This window comes from Polyergus mexicanus, unplaced genomic scaffold (assembly GCF_030449975.1).
Source record: "Polyergus mexicanus isolate NDT 795.1 unplaced genomic scaffold, iyPolMexi1.0 SCAF_23, whole genome shotgun sequence".
Classification (NCBI taxonomy): Eukaryota; Metazoa; Arthropoda; class Insecta; order Hymenoptera; family Formicidae; genus Polyergus; species Polyergus mexicanus.
This window is the reverse complement of record NW_027223343.1, coordinates 3,965,670-3,991,118: the sequence shown is the minus strand read 5'-3', so window position 1 is coordinate 3,991,118 and position 25,449 is coordinate 3,965,670. Positions and strand designations below refer to the sequence as shown.

General features: G+C 35.9%; 1 protein-coding gene across 4 annotated transcripts in view; it reads right to left on the bottom strand.

The window, feature by feature from the left end:
* Positions 1–1,973: 1,973 nt before the first annotated feature.
* Scgdelta (sarcoglycan delta) overlaps positions 1,974–25,449 on the bottom strand; it is a 306,288-nt gene continuing 282,812 nt past the window's right edge. For all 4 annotated transcript variants that reach the window (XM_070313005.1, XM_070313008.1, XM_070313007.1 and 1 more), the window contains 4 exons: positions 21,653–21,935; positions 9,515–9,704; positions 8,967–9,159; positions 1,974–3,624 (listed from right to left, as the gene is read on the bottom strand). In XM_070313005.1, the coding sequence (XP_070169106.1) occupies positions 3,294–3,624; positions 8,967–9,159; positions 9,515–9,704; positions 21,653–21,935 (997 nt within the window). In that variant the 3' untranslated portion in view covers positions 1,974–3,293. The remainder of the gene's footprint in view (positions 3,625–8,966; positions 9,160–9,514; positions 9,705–21,652; positions 21,936–25,449) is intronic.

Genomic DNA, 25,449 nt, shown 5'->3' with positions numbered 1-25,449 from the left:
TTCCTATGATAAATTCGTTGTCACAATTTAAAAATACGAAATAGCTTAATAATAAAGTAATGGAGAAAGATGGTTCGTAAATGTATCAGAATTTTTCGAAAACGTCTTTTTCAATCATATCGCCACGTCCGATCTTCCTCTCTTCGCCTCTCCTTTTCGCTTCACGCGTCGTAAGAAGATCAGCACGATATTTTATCATCTGGCAAGTATTTTTTTTCTCTCTGTCGCTGCTAATTCACACCAACCTACGATGTTAGATCGCTTAAAGCCCCAATCGACGTAACTCTCCTCTCTACCCGGCTGTGCGCTTTATCCGCCTCCCCACCGTCGCTGGATGCAATTTTAATCCCGAATTCCAAGAAAATTACCTTGCCGTCAGAGCTGTTTAAGGGAGTGCTAGATGAGATTGCTTCTGTTACCTGTCAGCCCGCTTGACATATACTATATTATGCAGCGAGCTGTTCGAACTAGTCTTGAGATTATCCTCTAATTAAAATTTCTATTTTCCTTTTGCATCGCCGCCGCGGCAAAGTCAAAGCATCCGCGTTTTAATAGAGGGCGGATGAATTTTCGAGCCACGGTTTCGAAAATTTTAGCATCTCCGCTTTCACAAATAAATTAGACGCGATCGGACGAGAGTTACTTGTATTTTTCGGCTAAATTTTTAATTGTAATTTTGCGCTTGCCAAATTTTTAGCTTTTGTCCAACGCAACAAAGCCCTTACGGCAGTTATGAGTTATAATTGGTGACTATAATTGGAAATTGCAGAATCTATTGAATATGGCGTGTATATATATATACATATAATACATTCGTCATTTGTTTTAAATGAAAAAAAAAAAAAAAACGAATTCACCTGTAACATGTTGAAAATTACGCCCTTCGGGAACAGGCGGGCGCATCCAGCTGAATGAAGGAAGAATGGTAAGGTTAATGACGGAATTTTATTTATTCAACGCTATCTGACTCTAATGGCTTATAAAATAATGATAATAATAGTCGTCCAATGTAATCGTAAAAAGTGTAAAAAGTAACTTGTACGCGTCATATGAGATGGATGGAAGATGTTCAATAACTAGATACAACGATTAATAATAATAGTAACAATAACGACTTTATTGCCACATACATAAATAAATGGACATGGCCGATGTACAGCGTACAAGCTGGATCGCGATCCGATCCGGTTGCGTGAAACTATCGTCTCATTCTCTCACTCATTCACTCACTCACTCTCCCTTTCTCCCTCGTTCTCTTTCTCTTTCTAACTTTCTCTTGGTTTTTCCGGCGGCACGCGCAGCCCGATGCAGCCGTCGCCCTACTTACAACAACGGTTCTACTTTGTATTGGAGCACGAGTTAAACAGACATCGCGTTAGAAGTAAGCGATTTTGCGAGAAGTAATCTCCCTGAAAGGGTCCCGCGTGACACCCAGCGCTGAGCGAGAGCGGAAACTCGTAGCGGGAGGGAGAGGTGCTACGAACGATTTGCCTACAAGTGGTTTCGCTGCGCGAGACGTATACTCGGTACACAGGGTATAAAGTATCGAACGAAAAAGTCTGACGAAGGTGCTACGAAGAGATGGGGAACAAAAGGGAGATCGAGGGGTCGTCGATTTACCGGGCGCCGTCTAACAGCGATCGCGCGTTTCGCTTCGATGTACGACGTTCCGAATTCCCATCTGTGATTGTCGCATCTTTAATTAGCGCTGTATATATTTAGAGCGCCACGTTTTTAATATCATTTAGCGTAATTTGACATTGCGCTTAACGCCGCATTTAAGCATTAGGCGCGCATGATTTTTGTATCTTTTAAGGAAGCATACTCGTTTAAACTCTCGAAAAATGAGTATATTTTCTAGATTTTTTTTGCAACGCGACGACTTGATAAAAATTTTTTATTTTTTTACGACATTAATACAATATTATAAAATAAAAATTTTTAGCTTAATTTTTTTTTTTTTTTTTGAAAGTTATGCGAATATTTGCAGATTTATATTTTCATGCACGGTGGACTGACTTGAAATTTTACATGCGAGTTCCTAATAAGATGTTTTCTAAAAAAGAAACGAAACTTTTTTTTTCAACACGCCACCAGTTTTTTATTTTTTTAAATTTTGAAAAAACGAATCTTATAGTTTGCCAAAAGTGAGATGGGAATCCGGGACGAGATGCGCATCGCGGAGTAGTGCCAGCGACAAGTGCTACGTACACATAGTTAATATAGGATCTATTCACGGTACCACGGGATTCTTCTAGCCGACGGATCCACGATGGACAATTCAAGGGCTTCCGGACGAGCGACGCCCTGCCGGGAGAGGTATACAAGTTGGGGGCCGAATCCGGAACGCCAAACAACCAAGCACGCCGCGAGAAAATATGCGAATCTTATGCAACGCAAGAACTTCAGAAGGCATGTCGCGTTGACCGACGGCGTTGAGGCGGGAAAAAGTTACGGGAAAGAACTCGGTGAATGTGCCGCTTGAAGATATTCTTCGGAGAGAATTTTTCAAATGTCCGTGAATTGGAGAGAATTTTTCCGGTTGCCGGTCAAGATCTCGCGAGAATTTCCTTTGTATTCGCACAACGTGCTCTCTTCCGGATTGCGGAGAGAACACCTGACCGTTTCACTGGCTGGATGTTTCACCAACGAAGATTGGCACCGTCAAACTCCCGCGATCGAAGAAGATTGACATATCCCTTAACCGCGGGATTAAAGTCGCAACAACGCCCGATCGCGCTCTTATATGGCAACTCAATTAAACGTGAGTGACGTTAAATTACAAAATCAAAAAAAAAAAAAAGGAAAAAGAGATGAAAGCAACGTAATACGATTTTAGTTAACATGACATGTACTTGAGGACACTTGTTGGCGTCCAGATTAGGCCCTAAATAAACTGGAAATTCCCAAAAAGCGCCCGGCACTTAAAGGCGTATTGGGAATACGCCGCATTCATCGAAAAATAGCGCATGCTGGGAATAATCAATTAGCTCCGACTATCCATATTTAGCGTATTCTCTCCATTTCTCTGTCTATCTCTCATCATGATTCCTAATAAGTGCGTCGCACTCGGTATTTCCGTCTGTTTGACGCATGGTAGATTCGTTTGATATCGTTTCCAATGAAGGCCTCATCCCCGATCATGCCAATTGGCCGATCGCAGTGCGTCTTTCTTTTTCTTTTACGTTTTTATATTTTTCGCCAGGATCACCGCCGAATCACATAGTTTATCGCGATTTGTAACAAATCATCCTGTGTTTTCGTCATACTCAGGACTTTCGAGTCGTTTCGTATTAGCAAATCGACTTGTCCGCCTGACAACTGGCCTCCGGCCTGGCGAGAAAGAGCTTGCCACTTGCACAGGCACACAGCTGATAGATGGTAGTCTCCCTCTGGCTCTGATGAGGTGATGAGGATCTACCGGAGTGCTGTTGCTGCTGCTGCACTGGCATCGCTGTCTTCAGACCCTTCATATAGATGGACTTGGCGTCGAGTCGGATGGCTCCGTGGCCGCTATGCAGCTTCAAATCTGTCAGGCAGGACGCCGAGATTTCGCTAGCCCATGATTCGATCGCAATTCGTTCAGGTGCACTGATCTTTAATGATCTCGTCGCTGATTCGAGCCTGCAACATAGCAAGGATTGTTTCGATGAAAATATATTTGTGAAAAAATTAAATCATACTGTTTTCTATAGTTTTTCCAATATATATATATATAAGTAATATTTATTGCTGCATTTTTTAATCATATATTTGATTTAATATAATTACAATTCTTGATTTATTAAAATCAAACAATTTGAATAATTTACAAAATGTATAAAACGGAAAAAAAATAATAATAAATATTCATTTTCTGGGAGGAGTTAGAAAAATTAACAATGCCAATTGCTTTATGCGTCGTATTATCTCTCAAAACGCGATCGCGACAAATATTAGAAGATACTAAACGTGATTTTTTATAAATAATTAGCGATTATCAGAGTAATTAATTAATTATTGCGACTATTTGTTAAAGTAGGTATTTTTAAAGCAATTTATTTATTTAGGTAGTAGGAATAAAAGCAAATAGGAATTAAACTAATAGGGAATGGGGATTATATAAATTGTTGTTTTATTGCGATATTTAGATACAATTATAATTATTATAATTATTTTTTAATGCTTAAATTTTCGAATATATTTTCTATCGCATTATGAATATTTCGATGATTTAGACATAATTTGCTTGCCGGTTTTAGGTCGAAAGTGTAGAATGATATACCAATAGCGCGTTCGAAATTAAATAATTCAAATACGGAGAAAAGAAAGAATATATCGATCGTTTATTAATATTTAATACATGTATTTTATGTAATACGTATACATTCAAAATATATTCCATAAAATGTAAAACCTTAGTTATACATTTTCAGATGAATTATCACATTTCTTTTTCAATTATTCATTAATTTAACTTTATTAATCCCGTCAATTGTAATCCGTCCGTCATTTTTAAATTAAGAACGTATAGCGATACATAAATCGCCGAACTAAATGATTCAAATTAGAAAAAATTATGTATTAATCTTTTTATTTATTATATTAATATATATTATATACATTGGAATATATTAATATATATTAAATGTATTTATATATATAAATTTTGATTTAAATGCAATTTGTACTTTATTTGTGAATTAAGAACGCGTATAAATCATCAAATTGAGTGATTAAAATAAGAAGAAGTTTCGTATTAATCTATTTTATAATGTTTTAAATATTTCGTGGGGTGGCGCTTTTGTTTGAGGTGTGTACTACGTGTTGTTTACATTCCACGCAGTAGCCTTGACATTCGTGCGGCGAGCCTCGAATGGGAGGGCATACGCGAAACACTCGCATTATCTTTCGCGACGTGATAAGTATTGGAAGGCGGTAGACGTTATCATCTCTATCTGGTAAAATGTACAATTTTTCAAACAATTACGAATTGCTATCATTGATATCATTCGTTTGTCGTTATTGAAAGGCTAAAAGAATACATTCTGTATGATATTTTGCTATTTTGCATATAAAATATTTTTAATTTGAAGATTTATGAGATTTATAAGATATATAAAATATTCAACGCAAGCGTTAAAATATTTATATTATTTATTTATTTACTAAATATGTTGCAAATTCGTAATTATTTGAATTATACATATTTATAAAAATTAGATCTTTTTATAAAATTTTATAAAACATATATATTAAAAAATTTTATAAAATTGATAAAAGACGTATATATATCTTATAAATTTTATATTCAAGTAAAAAAAAATTATTCGTAAGAATAAGATTTTTTCAATTTTTCTATATAATTATTTTTTATACGCGTACAATAATCATTAGAAAAAAAAACAATTATTTTGAGCATGTTATAATTTAAATATATTGTATTTTACAGATTAACAATCGTGTTACAAATCGTTTAATCAGTAAAAGAATATTATAAATATAAATATAATATCTCAAGGCTTCATTATTTTAAGACAGGCCAGAACACAACAGAAATATTTAACTCTGAAATATGTATAACCATTTCTCCAATTTATTGCTCATACAATAATATAAATATATAAAGCGTACAAAATTGAGTTTGATGCCGATGCAACAAATTGAGTTTGTTTGTCATTTCCCGAGATATTTTGGTGGTAGAATTTGTTATACGTATACTAGAATATATTAATTGTAGGAGATGCACAAATCACGCACTGAAATTGGAAATATAAATTTAGAGACATAAATAGATAAAGATTGAAAATATTTCACACGACCACAAGAAGTATACTCGATAAAAAAGTGATAAATAGAAAATAATGGAATATTTTTGGTAAAATATAAGAACTGTCTTTAAATCTAATAAAAATATTATCATCTGTTATATCTCTATTATATTTTTGTTCAAATACTCTACACATAAATTGCCAAGCGTAAAATTGTCAGTAAACGTAATATAAAAATATTATAAAGGTAACATATTAATGACTTTACTTGAGTTGAATTTTAATATAAAGAACGTAATTAATTTTTTTTTTATTTTAAATATTGTACATTTTAAATTAATTTCTTAGAAAAAAAATAGTAAAAAGTATATAAGAAAAATAAAAATAAAAATAAAATAAAATTATAAATACTAAAATTTTATAATTATATAAAATTATATAATATTTTAAAATATATATTTAGCTTTTATATATATTGTATTTAAATTTTTTTATAATATTATTATATAATATTAATATATTTATAATACATGGATGATTAGGAAGAATAATACATTATGTTAATGTGAAAGATAAAAGTAATTTAATATATATATATACAAAAATAGAAAAAAATGTTAATAATTAAATAATATATTTTTAATTTCTTTTTCATCTTTTTTTTTAAATATTTTTTGAATAGTATTTGATATCTATGCGCATTTTTTTAATTTCTCCATATGCATCCCTTTCAGAGTTAAATATTACATAAATTAATACGGAACAGAGAGAAAGCCAAATATTTTCATTTTATAATCATATGCTTTTTCAATATACACGTGTATAACAAGTACACATAAAAAAAAAGAACAAAAAATATTTCACGATCACATAGCACAAATTTTAATTAAATTACTCAATTCGAAATGTGTCAACGATTATTAATTTTATTAATTCGCGCAATGCAATCCAATCTTTCACAATCTATTTATTCATGTTTAGAGACAACCTAACTTTGTCATTCTTTAAAATTATTATATTATATATATATATTAATTATGTTACAATACTTGATATTGAAATAATCTCTCGTGTATTATATTAAAATTGATTCTGATAGCATATTGACAATATCATAATCACATATCAATATTGAATTTCTTAAAGATGTATATCTCGGTAACATGAAAATTTTATATACTTATAGTTAAATACTAATTATGCGCGGGCCCATTATTTGTTTGGATCTCACGGTCTCATTTTTTGCTGAGCCTTATTAATCGTAGCGTACTAAATTTGATGTTTAGTAGCGTACTAAATAATTGATGAAATAACTGGCTAAAAGAAAAGTTTCTTTCAGATTACCTGTTGCAAGCTTGTCTGTTGATTTATAATTCCATATTTTTGTCATATCACCGTTGCTATTTAATGCGCCCTTTTCTTATATCAAACAATGTTGCGCGTAATTGGTTACGAATCAATATTGGCTACAAATATTTTATATTAATGTTCCTAGTTAACTCAGAAATTCCAAAATTTATTTTAAGACATAAAAATATTTAACTAATTATTATAAAATATTCGAAGTTGGTTAAATTACATTCGACATAATATACGCAATACTTAATAAATTATATTTTATTTTTTATTATATTTTTATTAAATATATATAATTTTATGTATTTGTCAAACGATATTTATATAATATTTAAAGGGGCAGTTTTATCATATTAACATTAAATTGGCGTAAAATATAGAAAAATAAAAATATTGATTACATGCATAAATAAAACGGCAAATGTGTGACAAAAATATTCGATTGTTATACAAAATTTACGTAAATATATTTTTAAATATTTGTAGTATACGTGCTCGATAAATAATGCAACGCTTTTAACTTAACTTTACGATATAAAATGCAAATGCTTTAGTAATAATATGATCATTGTTCGATGAATTCATGTATTTCAATTTCGATGTATTACGTTCCAATAATGACACGGATTATACCGTAATGTCTGTATGCTCGTAAACTCGTATTATATCCGCGCGCGCGAGTATTCTGGCAACAGAGTAATACCTGGCTATTGGCACCCGGCAACCTAAAGTCGAACTCGCGCAATAATCGATTCTTTCCCGTGAAGAAGAAAGACGCTCATCCGTCTCTTCTCTCGTTCTTCGCGAAGCTGCTCTTTTATCGCTCCACTCCGCCGCCACCTTATCCCCCACAGCCGCCCCTAACTCCTCTGTTCCCCTTCCTGCCATCTACCTCTTCGGGATCCGCGTAGGATCCGCGGTATTTCATATCTGGCGCAAATCCAATCCTATGAATATAATTTTCCACGCGAGCAAAGTTTTATTGTAATCGTAAATCCGTCTGTAAATTGGCTGGCGCTATCAATAACCGATGTGGCGGTACAACTCCGTCCTGTTCCTCCCCTCCTATCCCTTTCTGCCATCCCCCTTTCTTCCGATGCCACCATTCGTAGATCTCAATCTCTCGCTGTAATACACTGAGATGATGATCGGTGAGAGACGAAAACAAAAACGAGCGAAAGAGGGAAGAGGGTTGAGAGTTTGAGGGTTCTATGAACTTTCTCGAGCCGAAGACGCGATAATCTGTGGTTGGAAAGGACTTCTTCCGCCTTTCCATTGGGAAAGTGACTCCTTTGCAGAGAAACGAAACTCCGCTACGATGCGTTATTATTCGGTCGGATGAGAATGATTATTAATTTATTATTAATTTGTACGTTGGTGTGTTATTTTCTAAATACACCCGCCCCATTTTAAAGCCATAAAGTGTTGCATTTCTCACACAATTTGTCAAGAAAAGAGAACGGCGATATATTGCTATTTTTTTTATAACCATCCGATTTAATATATCCGATTATATAATCACGTACGTGATAGAACGAACGCATTTAATTAATCTGACTATATACACAATCGAATAATTATTATTTGCTATAAAATATAATTATATATATATATATATATGTAAGAAAAAAAAAAATATTGGTATTGCACCTCAATACGATTGTTGATATAAATATTAAAAATCGCAAATAGTCGGATATGTGAAAACAATATTTAGAAATTATCTATCCATAGATGACAATAATAATAACAAATAATTCGATAATATCGGAAAATTGCCTGAGATTTTTTTTTTTTTTTTTTCGATTGTACAATTAAATCTTGTAATGTACGTCGTTGACATATTTACAATGTAATTACCTAAGACCGCGTCCTGATTCTCCTCTGACCAGTGGAGTCTGTACGCTTCCCTGAAAAACAGCACCGCCTTCGCCGGTCACTCTCAACATTTCCGCTCCCACGATAACCTGTTCCCTGTCCGCGGAAAAGAGCACCCCTCCCCGAGGATCGGTTATTCGGAAACCTCTCGATACGCAGTCGACACGATCCTCTCCTAGAATGAGAAGAGCACAGTGTGTTTTATGATTCTAGATTTTAAATACAATTATATATACACAACAAATTATTTATATTCTTACATATGTATTATTTAATTTATAATTAATTCATTTTTAATTATTTCAGAAATAAATCTCACATTTTATCTATGTGATATTCATATATATATATATATATATATATACACATATATAAACAGTATAAATAATATTTATATTTATGTATATAAATAATATATATTTATAATTTATATTGGGGTTCTTATATAATTTTATTTCCACTTGGAAAAATAAGATTACTTGTTAATGTTGGATTATATATGAAAAATGCAGGCTATCTTTATAACTTACCAACTGTTAATCGCGCGAGGAGCCGACCATCGTGAGATCTCGCCGAGGCCGTAAAATTACTCCATGATTCCAGCACCAAGTTTTTGCCCTGCTGAGATCTCAGGTTGGAGGCCACAAGAGCGTCTAACACGGTAGCTTGACCTCTTAGTACGATTCCCCCAGGCACCACTTTTAGCGAACCGATACCTTCCTGAAAGAAAAGGAAATGACTGTCAAGACAGATGGGTAGAGGAAAGGGAACAAACTGTCAAAACTTTTTAGGCCACAGCTATAACATCTCTCGACAAAAATAGAGCAGAGTCTTGTCACTCAAGCCTTGATTTATTGCTTCCTTGTATTTTGTATATCTATTGAGAGAGAAAGAGAGAGATAGCTGACTCGGACTTTCCGTTATCTATAAATCCTATTTCTGTCATGGCTAAAATATATTTCCTTTTTAACGATCTTTCACTTAATTTCCTGATTAATTATATTAAGATTGAAAGATGGATGTAAAATTTATGGCGGAAACTATCGTCAAAATTAAGATTGAGAAAGCAGCGTGGCAACGTGTATTAAACCGAGATAGTCGAAGATACTTCCGGCGCGCCAGCAAAGCCGGAATTTATTAAAGTCGGACCCCGCGTCGGAAAGCCTCGTAATATCGATATCCGCCTACGAGATCGAGTGTGCTCGCCCCATTGCGCTCGTATCGTAAAATAAAATAATATACTCCATTACTGTGTATCGAGTTCCCGCGTGACGGTATTAAGTATCGGCGGCAACCGCCATTATTGCCACTTCAGACGGTTGAATTATAAATGCCGGCGATGATCTACATGCGAGTTACACGCGGGTAATCCATTGTACCCGTTCACTTCTAATATCTATCGTACATAATATCCGAAACGATGACGTAGAGGTAGAATTTTATTTTAACTCGCGGTATCTCTTCCTTTCTTACTCCTTAGTTCTCTTTCGCCCCCGGGATGTATCGAGCGTAGAGAAGGTGGGTGGCTGCCGAGGAGAAACACACCATAAAGTAGACACATTGCGCGTTTGCATTCATCTCGTAAACTTGGGATAGTCTCCCACCTGGGACTTATCCCGAGCGGAAAGTGCAATTTGGCGTTTATGAAACGGTCTTACCGCGCATAATTGCGATCGAACTTTGCCTTCCCTAGCTGCGTTAAGCGGTATATGTCTGGTTGAAAGAGTGAAAGTAGTAGTATTTCATTTTAAAATGATCGTAGCTTTTGCAATGTAATAGAGAGAAACGTGCTACGTTCGGACATATATTTATATAGGACGGCGAAAACTCTCGAGAAAATTATCAGTCGGGATTAGATTAAACCACCGAATTAAAACCGTGGCGGTTGAAAGTTAAAATTGCGTAGATTTTACCCGCGCGCATCAATACGGATTACGTCGTTCTGTAATCTTTTGCGCGCGAGATGAGCATGAGTTCGACGCAGACGATTACATTTCTCGCATTGACGCGGCGTTTATATTTTAATATCGCTTCGTATTTTTCGCGGAATAATTGCATGTGTAAAACGTTAAGAACAGTTGGAAATGAACAGATCGCTTGGCAAATTTCCCGCATCGTCGTCTTCTCTCTGCGTCTTCTTTAAAATACTCATCACGTGATAAAATAACTCGTCTTTCTCGTGCCTATCGTCCACATTGGTTTCCGATGATTGGCCGCTCGATCGAAAGCAATTGCCACGCTCTGTCCGCTTATTATTACAGCTGCGGAAAAAGAAGGTCGCTGGGATACATGCTGTCCGAACTGGTTGAACTTCCGATCAAGCGGCCTGCAATTCGTTTTTTTTTTTTTTTTTTTTTTTTTTTCCTTTTAGATCGAACATCGTGCGCTGACCGAGTCGAATATTTGCATACGGTGGAGCAATTTGATACGTCAATTCGCGGTGAGGCGATAGGGGTAATCTCCCTAATCAAAATGTAAAAAGTCAAACGACAACGGAAAGACAAATTTGAATATTTTTAACAGATTCGGGACTTAATATAGATTTAGATAGATTTTAGGAAAAGTTTCGAATCACGTTTACTTCGAACACAAACAATAGTAAATTTCATATTTATATAAAGACTCGAGTTTCTAGAGAGGTATTTTTAAAATAAATAAAAGCAATTTTCATCAGAAGCGTAAGAGAATCTTTTATCAGTATCTTTTGTTGATTTAAAATTGCACTATATACTTAAATATTGGCTATTCAAATATTTTACGCCAAATGTTTAACGATTGAATAAATAGAAAGTTGCGAATATTTGATGTAGAAAACTTTTATGATATGCGAAAATAGTATATGTATATTATTTTGCGCGCGATGAATAATATTTTGCCGACAAGATTAAATTATTATTCTACGTAAACAGAATTATACGGTGGGCGAGTGAACGAACATTATTATTTTTATCGTGTGCTGTTTCGTTAATATTTTTATTAGCAGCTTTTTTGATCGATCCAATCGCATAATTTGCCATTATAAATGTCGGCGTTTCGAAGGAAATGACCGATTGTTAGATTTGGCTAAGCACCGGTTACAGAATCGCGGTTTAAACACTGGTCCAAACATCAATCCGGATGTGCATAGTTGCGATCGTCAATGAGAGCAAGAGGAGATGCCGAGCCACCGGCACTCGATTAGCCAAATCGCTCGGAAAACGATACGATCTCTTTGCCCTCTACTTAACCGTAATCGTAAACCCCAATAGCGTCCGCGAGGGAGGTTGTGAGGGAGAAACAGAGGAAGACCCGATCGTGTTGGGAGAATGGGATCGAGAAGAAACGTTGGAAGGAAGAAGAGAGAAAGAGAGAGACGAGATAACACAATAAGAAGGAAGAAAGTGCAAGCGTGGAAGAAGAGTAAGCGGCAATACGAGAGAAGAATAAGAAAAATAGAGAGAAAGAAAGAGCTATGGCTGCACCTGCTTTTTAGAATCGCCAGACGGTCTGGAGGAACCTTTGGAGTCGAGAAGATCGTCCAATCGTAGTAGTGAGAACGCGAGCGGCAGTAGTAAAAGTAATCTACCGTCAGACAGGTATCATTAAGTCCGAGGCTTTATACCCTTTTTATCTCGTTGTCTGTCGACCGTTGATAAGGGGATTTAAGCGACGATAAAAAAAAAAATATCGACCCTTAGCCCTCTCGCAGCGCGAACTAGTGCGTGTCTCTCTCCGCCACCTCTTTATCTCGATTTCGCGCGGTTTTTTGTTTTTCGGGAATAGAGAAGAAGGGGAGGCTAAACAAAATAGAGAAAGGGGAAAATTTGCGCAATTAGCCGACTAATATTCGGTCGCTGCGTCGAATCGACCATACGCAAACCGTATTTCCTTTGTATCGATGCAATTGCCGCCGACGTCGCGATGCCATCAAGTATTTATCGTGTCGAAAAATTGCGGATTTATGTTGGACGAGGGAAATTGCGCGGCGACGCCGATTAACCGATTTCCGGACGCGCTGAAAACAATTCGCGCGACGCGATGCCGACGATATTTATTTGCACTTTACTGCTGGGAGAATAACGCGTCGTTTTATACAATATATCGCGCATTTCGTTCTGAATTCCTCCAAATATCGAGACACGTGATTTCGCGCGACAAGGGCGCAGGCAGGATAGCGGGTTGGCGCCGCTTGCGGCACGTAATGAAATCCAAATAACACCCCTCGTAAGCGTATATCATCGTAACGACGCCTCGGCTCGACATTACTCGGTTGGTCGTCCATAAATTAATATAAAGCACGTTATTTACAAGGATTACAAAGGCTTTTTGTGCTTTAGCGCCACGCCTTGCTTTAATCGTGGTCAATTTTTCGTCGCTTTTTTATCGAGATGAACTTTGCTTGAGACGATATACTAGAAAAGTTACGGGTATATTCTTTTATGTTATGGCATTGATATATCCTATTTTTAATTTTTGAAAAATTAACTGATATTATTATATTATTTAACAAAACGCTCGATATTAACTAGAATTCTTTTTATTCGATTAAATTATTATTATATAGAATTGCGTAAGAGAATCCAAGAATAAAAGGAAACGAGATGAGTAAATATTCCTGACGTAAAAATACTTGAAATAAGCTACCTGCTAATTCTTCGAGAATTTTCAGCTACGCCCTCGATATTGTTTAAGTTCCGTCAGAAAGCAGCGGCGGGAATCCAAGAATATATTTCGTAAATTGCTTTAACGTAAATTTACATTCGTAAATTCACGCCAGGAGGTAGTCAGATTTCAATTGCAATGAATTTTATTCACGCGGATGAATTATAAGTCGGCGCCACGCCATTTTTGCGAGCCGATTCGCGTGCACATCTCATTCCGCGGAAGTCGGAGATTACATCCGCATCCGGGAAATAATACGCTCGTTTCCGCCAAAAAAGATAATGTCAACTTCCAAAATCTATCGTTTCTCCCCTTTTCTTTTAATAAAATTTCTATATCGATTCAGTTGCAAAACTATTAATGAAGATTCATAATCGGCTTATAATTAATTCTCTCGCGATATCGCTTATTTATTTTAATCGTATCCCGCGCGATATCGCCGGGATATATATATATATATATATATATATATATATATATATATATAATTACGTTATCAAAAATAATAATCGTTAAATCTCTCGTATACGAGAGATACGCGGCGTTTGCGTGAGTTTCTACGACCGTGCATCGTTGACGGGAGAACTCGCGTACACGTGTATACTTTTCATGACAGACGGTCATACGTTTCTCTTTCTCACACACGTACGTCGCGGTGATTACACATATGCACGTGGGCGCTGATACGTGCGGCCACGCTAATGCACCTCGCGTAATTATCCCAAAGCCGGACGACGACGTTAGCAGTTTCGTCTAACTTCTGCGCCGCGAGGTAATCCGACTCGCAATCCTGTCACCGCCTTTTCCCCGGGGGATCCTCGGCGACGATGAACCCCTCTCGGTAGTCGTAACCGAATTCGAGGTCCATCGTCGCTTATCATCCTCTCCGTATCGCGTTATTGCAATTTCACGTTATTTTACCGCGTAACAGTGCGGATATCAAATCGCGGTGGTTCCTAATGCGTCTTGCGAGGATTAACTCGCGCGTTATCCCACGTGACGATCGTCCGGGTCATCCTCGTGCAACGGCGAATTAACGGGACGATTATTCCCTGGTCGACCAAGTGATATATTGATATTCTCATCCGTGGACGGAAGTAACACTTGACCATAAGTTCCGCTGTTTTAATTATTAGGTTAATTGTTATTTTGGTCAATTTAATTTAACAATTCTTATTTTCATACATCGTAAAATGTCTGTTATTCCTAAAAAAAAAAAAAAAAAAAAAAAAAAAAAAAAAACAATTATCTCTCTCTCTCTCTCTCTTGTTTTTCTCAATTTCGTTAAAATGTTGATTGATTTTAGTTATATTTATTCGCGTGCGATAAACACATTAATGTACAACGAGATAAGGTAATAATGGCGCGTTAACAACATATGGCAAACCCACGTGTCTCTCGAAATTATTTTTTCCCTCCCTAAGGTAACGAGCAATCCTAGGTCTATAATGCAATACGGCAGCTGACTGTTTTATTTATAATATATATATATATATATTCTTTTTACGCTAATGGTAACAATTATATAAAGAAGATTCCAGAGATGAGAGAGGAGAGATGCCCTCGAGGCATCATTAATGTTAGCGCGCTCTCGCCTCTCTTTTTGAATCTTCTTTTAATAATATTCCTTGGGTGAGTTTTCTTCTCTCCTTCCGGAATCGCGCCTCTTTCTTTCAGCTCTTCGACACAATAATTTATTATACTTCTCATTCTCCGATATTAACATTCGCTATCGAGATGGTAACCGCATTTAGGTAGAAATCCTCGCAGCTTTCGCGTACACATTGGGTCAACCGAGAACATATCGCACGACACACATCTCTACGGATTATGCAATATCGCGGGGATGGAGAAGGGGTTAGAGGGGATAGGGGAGGAAACCTATAACCCCAATCTGGCATGTGACGTAGGGGTGCGGGATCGGCGATTCGAAATGGGAAATCGATAAAAACGCCGCGACGGCTGGCGTAATGCGACTGCCGAATTTAAATCTTCGCCGCGGCGATTTTTGTGGGACAAATATCGTTCTGTTGACTTTTGGCTCGCGCCGAGGCTCGCTCGCGGTCGGCGATATGGAAAGTGGAATTACGACGTGGAGAGTAAAATCTAAATTTATAGTTATTGAAAGTAATTTAGACGAATATGCCGTTTCGTATAAAAATGAGTGTACTGTTTCGAAAATTATAATTTTTCCAATCTATTCCGTTTATTAATCGTAACTGATAATCTTTTGAATTATTATGGGAGAGTGTTTGTTTCCGCGATTAAATATTTATAGATTTAAATTAAATTAAATTATATTAAATTAATATTAAATATTTATAGACGAAAATTACATACAAAGGCTTAAAATGAGACGATCGGATGATCCGTAAAAACAATTGTTTAAAGGAAATCAATTGATAAAGTATGGAGCTTTTATGGGAGATTCGTATGATGGTTCCCCTGTGGCTTGGCGCGAAATCCCTGGAAACAATAAACTTGTCTGCTCGGCCTTCCACGCGAACCGACCTATAACCGCTACCACTAACGTACTACAACACCGCTATACGTTCAAAATTCATGGCGCTATGCCAGCTATATTGCACTTACACTTGGTGGCTAGGTGCTATAATGGATATCCTTTAATACTAACGCAGCGTATGTATGTATCGTATACAGGGTGATCGCTCGTGTTTCTGCACGCATGAGGCAACCGTGATCAATTCCTGTCAAAAATCTTGCAACCGCAGAAAGTTTTCAATATTCATCGTTACTTTTATTTTTTGTTCTAATTATAAAATGTGTTGAAATCTGTCTCGAATTATCATCATGAATATTTATAATGTTTATTCAATTTACGTAGATTTTTTTTTTATACCGAACAAGATTTTAATATAGATTCTTTTTATATTTCTTTTGCGTAGAATATTTATGCAAGAGAGATATGAAAATATCCATTTACATAGAAATTAACAGAAATATTATAGCATAATTTATTATGTACTTGTACGGCCATCGATATTAATTAAATTTTATTTAATAGTAATTTCAAGAATATTAGATCTACATTAGATATGCTCATTTGCAATAAAATTGCAGATTTAATTTTGGCAGAAAATAGAAAGTACATTTATTTTTATCATATTGCAAATTTGAAACATTTCACAAATTACTGTAATAAAAAATTCTTTTTCTGACATAATATTTATTTAACAAAATAATGAAATAAACAAAAGTCATCAATTTCACGCAAGATGATTTAACAGAAATGTGCGCGAATGTATAACTGGAGTAGCAGTGTTCATTTGGAGACATGAATTTCAATTGATTCTCTGCGAAAGGAGCCAGCTTGTATGGGTGTGGAAGGGCGCATGTGCAATATGTATCTTTGCAGTAGATGTAGGAAGGAATGTATATACAGGTGAATTCTCTATGGATACAAGGGTTATAGAGGGTAAGGTCCCGCAAGCGATATTAGGTAGAAAGGGCATCTGTTCGCTATGGCCATGTATGTAAGCCGTTAGTGTCAATATAGCGTCCGTATACCATTCCGTTCGACATAACGTTTCAGGCTGTATTATATATTGTCCGAAAATCGAAGATCTCTCCTAAGACCTCTCCGCTTGATGGGAATCCTGAAAAGAACTCGAAATATTGATACTCACAAGCGACAACGGGTGCTTCGTAAAGAAAATCTTTTCGTATCGCCATAAAAGTGCAAGCGCAAGTAATAGATAAAACTTCTCCCAAACGCAATAGAAGATTGCAAATAAAACGGAGCGATATAATTAAAAAGGATATTAAAAGAAATTGATGAAGGGAAAAAGAAAAAAAATCTTGAGTGGTGAGAAATATAAATGATAAATGAAGTTGCTGAAGTTATAAGAAACTCACAGCTATACTAGGATACTTAATAAAGAGTTGCGAGAAGATATTAAATATTTAATTTACACTTGAAAGAAAGAAGGTCGATTGTATTTCCATCGCAAAGGTTAGTCGAGGCAAAGCTTGCATTCATTCCGCACGATTCCGCGAATAAATGTATCGCATGCGATTATTAACAACTGGTAGCGCGACGAAAGCGGACTTCATTAATAATAAAGCGCACCGATCGAGTGCCCTTAATTAATTCCGTCGAGGCGAGAGTTTCGCAAGTTACGAGGGCGAGGCGAGGTTTTCTTAATTGAGAAAAATGATTTAATTTCTTCGCGGTATCTCTCTTTTCCTTCCCTCCTTCTCGTTTGCGGATCAGGAAAGGACATCGGCCAACTCTGGCAACCCGAGAGAGTGAAAAGAGGCGGTTGGGAGTCAGACCCGAGACTCTCATCAAATATGAATGGTCGGGAAGGGATGGGTGGATAAAGGCGAAGGAGAAGTGCGATGGGCATGAAATATTTCCCGGTTCGCGAGTGCATCGCGCTTTCACTCGCCTAGGAGGAATGCCTCGTATAGGAAAACTTCCAGATGGGTATCAACAAAGTCTCGAGAAGTTCCGCAGTTTTCGGCTCTACATCTCGGAGACTTTTCATTTCAACGGTGTCTGTAACTAGCGACGCCAGTTTTAATACGCTATAATATTTATTACCAAAACGAATTTTTGTCATTTATAGTGCCTAAGATATACAGTGAGTTTAAAAAAGAACGAATAACCCGAAAAAAAAATATATATATATATTTGATCGTTTATTTAATTCGTCGAAGTATTTTAACTTTTAATATTCATTAATTATATGTATATAATTGAAATATGCATCGTCATTAAATAAACATGTTATTTTTTTTAATTTACTCTGTAATATGAAACAATAATTAAGGGCCACCTCGTATAACGCTCGTCGCATAATTTGCGTCATCCCCGGTTGTTTCGTAGAACATCTCATTGTCTCTAAGCTTGCGGGTTGTTCGTTGTGATTAATTGTATGAGAAAATACAAGAGTATCTTAATTTAAAATATTGTTAATACAGTTTTTGCCATTTCTTTTTACGCGTCATAAAAAGCGCGAAATATAATCAATGTGTATCATTTGTTTCTTTTCGTATTTCCAGATTTTCAATATTTTATAATTAATATTCTATAAAAAATTACTTTAAATTTAAAAAAAAATTTATACGATCTAAATACGCTTTATGATAATATTTAGAATATATATAAAATATATTTAGATTATATAATTTTTTTTTAATTTGAAGTAATTTTTTAATTTTTAATTTTTTATATATATATTTTTTTTCTTTTTTTTTTATCTCCCGCTATTACATACAATATTTTCTACGAAATGTTACTTGCTTCAAGATAGGTCAAGTCCAAATTGTACAGATAAAAACAATAGAATAGAGTTGCATTCAATTTTATGCGCAGTTTCCCGATCAATCCGTTTGTACGCTAAATCCCATATATTCCTCGTGCGTAAAATTTCACGTATTACAAAATCACGTTCTTATTCCCTATAAATGAAACTGTCGCTCATAAGTTCACATCTCTATATTCCGTGGCCGCTGGATTTTTGCGCCGACAAACTCACCGAAGATTTTTACATTCGACTTTCCCCGAGATATCCCGGTATACGTCGAACCCGTCACCGTGAATCGAAATTGTCGTAAATCGTCGACCGGGGCAGCCCGCAAACCCGACCGCGCGCAATAATTAACGCGCCCGAACTCGTAATTGATTGTCTCGCTGATTTACCGAGTCGCACAATTAATCGGACATGAGTTATCGGCGCGAATACCGGCCGATAAACGAGAGTTTAATTATCGCTCCTCTAATTACGACTTACGACGAGCGAAGGAGGGAAAGATAGAGAGACAGAGAGAGAGAGAGAGAGAGAGAGAGAGAAAGAGAGAAGAAGAAGAAGAAGAACGACACGTCAGTTGGAAAAGTTTTTGGCGCGAATCGGCAAACTGAGTAGTATCAATTGCATTGAAGGATGTTTCGAGAGAAAGAGAGAGAGAGAACTAGAGAGAAAAAGGGAGCTAGAGAAAAACTAGAGAAAAATCGAATGGGAGATCAAATGAAAGAATCACTGTGGGGTGACGGGATAAGAGATGAGGAGGCAAGAGAGGATGGCGAGAAATTGACGGAGGATGGAAGTGGCGTAAAACGGGAAAGCATCGAAGACGGAGAGAGAGAGAGAGAGAGAGAGAGAGAGAGAGAGAGAGAGAGAGAGAGAGAGAGAGAGGAAACTGAAAGGGTAAAAAGGGGGAAAAGAAGTGGCAGAGACTTACATTTCCCACGGGGTATCCCTGCTGCTCCTAGACTCCTTACTTACGGATTGATACTCAATTTCCACCGAATTTAGCCTCCATCGTGGGATCATTGCGCCAGATCGCGAAAGCTCCTTTCGATTTCGAATAAATTCGATAATAGCGAATAGGGGAGTTGCAGCAGCAGCTTGGCGAGGGCGCGAGGTGGATAGTACCATGATCGTTTTTGCCTTAATCGAGCGAACTAGCCACCAGCTTAGTCATCGACCGATCCGTGGCATTGTTGCACCTCGCTCGCGTACGTGGGAATGCTGCGATTTGCAGAAAGGGAAAGAGAGAGAGAAAGAGAGAAGAGAGTTGGTACGATTATGCGACCGGGCGATGAAGTGGATCGAAAGAATTTATGTGGATCTCCGCGCGCATGAGAATCGAATCGTGCTACGTGTGTTACAGATGATTGCGAAGCGCATTGTGCAGCTGCTCTTCAAAGAGAGAATGGCCTATCGAGAAAAAAGTTATACCCTTCTAATGATATTATTCAGTTATCCATTTTGCACACATTGTGGCATAAATAGTAAAATTATTTGCAAGATCATTCGTTGAAAAATTCATCTAATAAAAATGCACACATTTTTCACTTAATTTTATCATAATGAGACATTTGAAAACTTGTTTGTATTATTACTAAAATGTATTTAATATTGAATATACCAATTTTATTGGAAAATTCGCAGCACGCAAAGAGAGAAATTAAAGTTAATATAATATCAAAATTAATGCTATATTTCATACATTTTTCATTGGGTCGAAGAAATATCGAATCACCAAATACGTCTCGCTAACTTAAGAAAGTCGTAGGTAAGTTGGTCCCTGCGCGCGACATGGACATTTACATCGAAACGACCTTTACATTACAGTCATTATCGCAATCAAGAAGTCGGTACGGGCCGCGCGTTTCTCCGGGATTGCAAAGAGCGAAAGGAGAACGCTCGAACATTGCCGACTTACTTACTAATGAATCCCCCCCCTCCCCGGGCGATTTCAGAGACGAGTAATTGTAATGCGACCGAATTAAGTCTGAAAGAGAAGAAGAAGAAGAAGTATGAAGTGCAAACGACAATTTTCCGCGACGGAAACACTACGGCACCGATGTAACGGTTCCGGCAATTACAGCGAATTATATTAACCATCCTCGCGCCTCACGCCATCTTTCCCTCTCCTCTCCCCATCTGCCCCCTTGCCGCTACCCTTAAAATCGTCGATGATGTATTACACACGCTCGCACGATCCGACACCCTCGTCGAGGCTTGTTATTCGGGCTCAAGAACTCGCGCGAAACTAATTCCAAGCCGCAAGGCAGAGAAGTCGACTTTAATGACTGTCGAAAAGTTACATACGTCCCTCTATCCAGGTCGAACTTACAGGGGAAGATCTTAACTGAGAAAGGATTCGTTTTCCGGACCTACCCAAGCTGCGTTCCCATACGCCATAACATATATATATTATTTCATATTGATTTATTACAAGAGTTCAAATATACAAAATTCAGCTGCTCACAGAATTAATCAAGTTTTTTTAGAAACTTTATATGAGTTTTTAATGTAATTAAAAAGTAGGAAAAACAGAAAGAATTTTTTATTGCTTTTTATTATCAATAAAATATAGATAAAATATATTTTTCTAGATAATAATTTGAAAGTTTTTCGAAACATTTGTTCAAGTTTGTCAGTCATTGTATTTTTATCTATCACCTCAAATTTTTATTAAAGAAGCTTGAGAAAAATCGGTATTGATAAATATATTAATTTTATTAATAATGTCTCATTAATTTACGAACTTACGGAACTGAATCCCATGACTTTTAAAAGCCAGACGGTAAGAGCGAGGTTGAGAATAACGATGACCATGAGGGTCAACACGAGGGAGTAAAGACATCTTTTTCTCCAGCCGTAGACACCTAATCTGAAGCCGCTTTTACACGGCGTGGTACCGGAAGCGCGCTCCTCCAAGGCGGAAGTTGACGTTCTCGAGGACGATCCCGCCATTTGCCGCGCTCCACCGCGGCGACTCGCATTACCGGAAGTGCAAGGCTCGTCGGACCATACCCCTTGGCCCCGTGACATCCTAGAAATATAATTTAAATTTATTGAGCAAAGTTTAAGCGTATCACTGCGATAAAAAATTCTTTTTCTTCGAGATCTTTAATTTTTCTCTCTCTCTCTCTCTGAATTTTTGAAAAAAGTTATTCAAATTGTGACAAGTAAATATATAAATTTCCAGATTTATTTCACCAAGAGAGAGAACTCATATTTTTTTTCAAATAATTGATTTATTTTGTGTTTATCGCGTTCATACTTTGAGTACCGTTGAATACCTTCGTGCAGGTTCTCGTGCTACTAGCGATTTCACGCCGTAAATTGGCAGATTACGGTTGCGAGATACAAACGAGATGCGTGTTATAGCTACAGGTCGTTACAGCGTGCAGTTGCGAGCCATTAATAAGACTACAATTACGAGGCTGTTCTTTCTGCCGTGATCATTTATCAACGGTTTATACCTCATTCTTGAAGACCGGCTGCGCGGAATTGTTCGGAGAGGCGAAATGCGTCACGAAAGACAGATCTTGCGATTTTTTTTTTCCCCCTTCAACAACGTGAGATACTTTATATCGGACGTGTACGGCTTGTAAAGATGAACTCGCCCAAGTTTTTTTTCTTTTAATTTTCCACTATTATTGGTGCGTACTTAAATGTAACATTTTTATATGTACATCCTACAATGTATTATGTTATAAATTAATTCAGCGGAAGGAAAGTGTAATATTATAAATTAAATCACCGGAAGGAAAATGTAATCAGTGCACGCATCCACTTGTAACGATATTAGAGTGAAAAAATATTTTTGGGATATATTACATTGATTATGCATTCGGTGGACATTTGCATATCGATGCAATTCATTTTCGCTGACCGTCCCCTCGTTATATTAACTGTAACGATAAAATAAATCTGCTGACTTTTACAACGTGAGAAGAAACCAACATTACACTTTGAGTCACTCGTTAAATATCACGTCTCGTGATCGTTCTTCATTTATTATAACGATAAACTGGCTCGCTGACTTTTAAAAAATAGAGCAACGTTTCTCAGTTTAAAATTCTTTTCTGCGAATTTATATAAATCTTTTTATTAGCTGTAAAAGGAAAATGTATTCTCATTTTTGTACATTAATGACAGAAATTATATGATATTAACAAAAATCTATAAAAATATATTTTAATTATAAATACATTTTTCAGATATTTGTATAGTCTAATATTTGGAAGAATACTTTAATTCTGTTTACACACATAAATCATTTTTAAGCTCGACATTTTTGATGTAACATCACTGCCAAATTGCGAATCGGCAACTTAGTAATATACTTTAACTCGGAAATAAAATAGCTTGTCGGATTAGAGAAATATAGAAGTTAATGCGCAATCCTAATGCAGGTTCTATTTTTATTGGACATATACGTACGTTCGAACCTAGAATCGCGAGATAAAGAGATGGAATACGAAAGAAAGCGAGGAAAAGAGAGAGAGAGAGAAACTTGAGACTTATGCAAAGCTGACCACAAAATATCTAACGTAACTTTCCTAGCTAATCCTAGAACCGTAAGATCTTGGAAAGATAAAAATAGTAGAATCTTTTCCATTCTCGCTTTTCGGGTCACGCACCTCCCTTCGCATTCATTCGTTCTTATTTTTGTTACGGAACGAGGGGTGTTAGTACCCCAAAGCCAAAGGGAAGTGAAAGAGTAAGAAGGGGAAGAAGGAAGGTCCGCGAAACAGTGCTACAAGGAATGAGAACTAAAATATTCAATGCCAGCTTTCTTCCTTTTTGTGGATAATTACACCCCTTGCGAATATAAAGAGCTTGGTGTAGCTTGAAATTAAAAGCACCAGGAATAAACTGGCGCGAGAAGAGAGATACGCGGTTTCTGTCTGTTCCAATTTCTCGATCGTGCAATTCTCGATCGAGATAGTCCATTGTCGATACATCCTGGCGTCCTAGCAACTTTTTTCCAATCAAGAGACGTGCTCGTTTCGCGGTTTTGTTTCTCCAGGTTTCGATATTTTTTTTTTTTTTTTTTTTTTTTTTTTTTTTTTTTTGCTACGACTAGCGAATACGTTAAATTCGTTAATGAATCCATTAATTAAACTAATAACATTTATGACTTGTATAATGTTAATTTCTCGTATCATTAAGGGACATCGGCGTTATAATATTGCAAGAGATATATTTCATCCGACGTTTTATTGTTCGATTTTCGATGGCATGTAAATATGATTCGAATTAAGATCGCGCAATTAAACAATCAAATCGCAAAAATGAGTAATTAACGCAACAAAAGGCTTTATGATATATCAATCGTTTAATAAATATAATTAATCATAATTTAAAATATACTTTATATACTTTAAAAAATATTCCTCGTCTATATATATATAATATAATAGTACGAAAAATATTTCGGCAACGACTTTTCAATAACATTATATATTCGGCCTTGGCGGCGTAAACATCGGCGCGCGTAAACATTGTTTATGTATCACGGCTTTGTTATCATTTATACAGAGACACTTGAATAGAACTGTAGTGGGGCGAGACGCTCAAATTCCTTTCTTACGTGTTATCATTCGCACAGCGATACTCGAGCAATAAAGTAGCAGTGCGTCGTCGGTGCTGTCATCGTGCCGCGGACGGCTTTCGCGTCTTCCGCGTCGCGTAAGATATATAATGTATATATTAATATATAATTAATATATAAATTAATATATTCGCATAGATTATAATTTTGCCACAATCTAGCATTAATATACATATATCATATATAATTATTTAGTAACAAATTATTTAATTTACACACACACACACACACACACACACACACACATATGTGTGTGTGCAGATTCTTTGTATATTTAAAAAGATATATTTGTTTCAATAAATTTTTTAAATAAATCTACAATATCAGAACCAAATTTTATCGTCAAAAATGTTGAAATTTATTTATGTGGAACATGTAGTCGAATTACAGTATATTCAACTTGCATTCCTACAGATTGATTCTTTTTATCTTTAGTTTTCATTATTGTGCTTAAATTTAACAATATACATATTTGCATATGTTAATATATATTATTATGCTAATATGTTTTTTGAATTAAAATTATACATAATCTAAGTTACGATTTTTAATAAAACTGTAATATACCTATTGATATAAATTGTGTTATTTATATCTTGTTGTATTGCACAATATAGTTTAATCTTACATAAATTCTGAAAAGTTTTAACTTTTTAAAAAACTTTGTATCTCCAATGACATTGTGATAGTTGAATTATGAGTGGACGAGATCCGTTCTTTCATTACATTAAAAAAATACGTTGCGCATGTGTATTGCTTTGTTACTTTCATTCAATTGCGATCTGTGCAAAAAAAAAACCATCCATGATAATTTCTACAGATCGCCCACAATTGTTTGTTCGATCACAAAAGATAAATACTAATACAATTGCCTGTTTTATTTGTTTGTGGCGTCAATTTTTATTAGAAGACTTTAATTAAAAATTTTATATTCATAATTGTA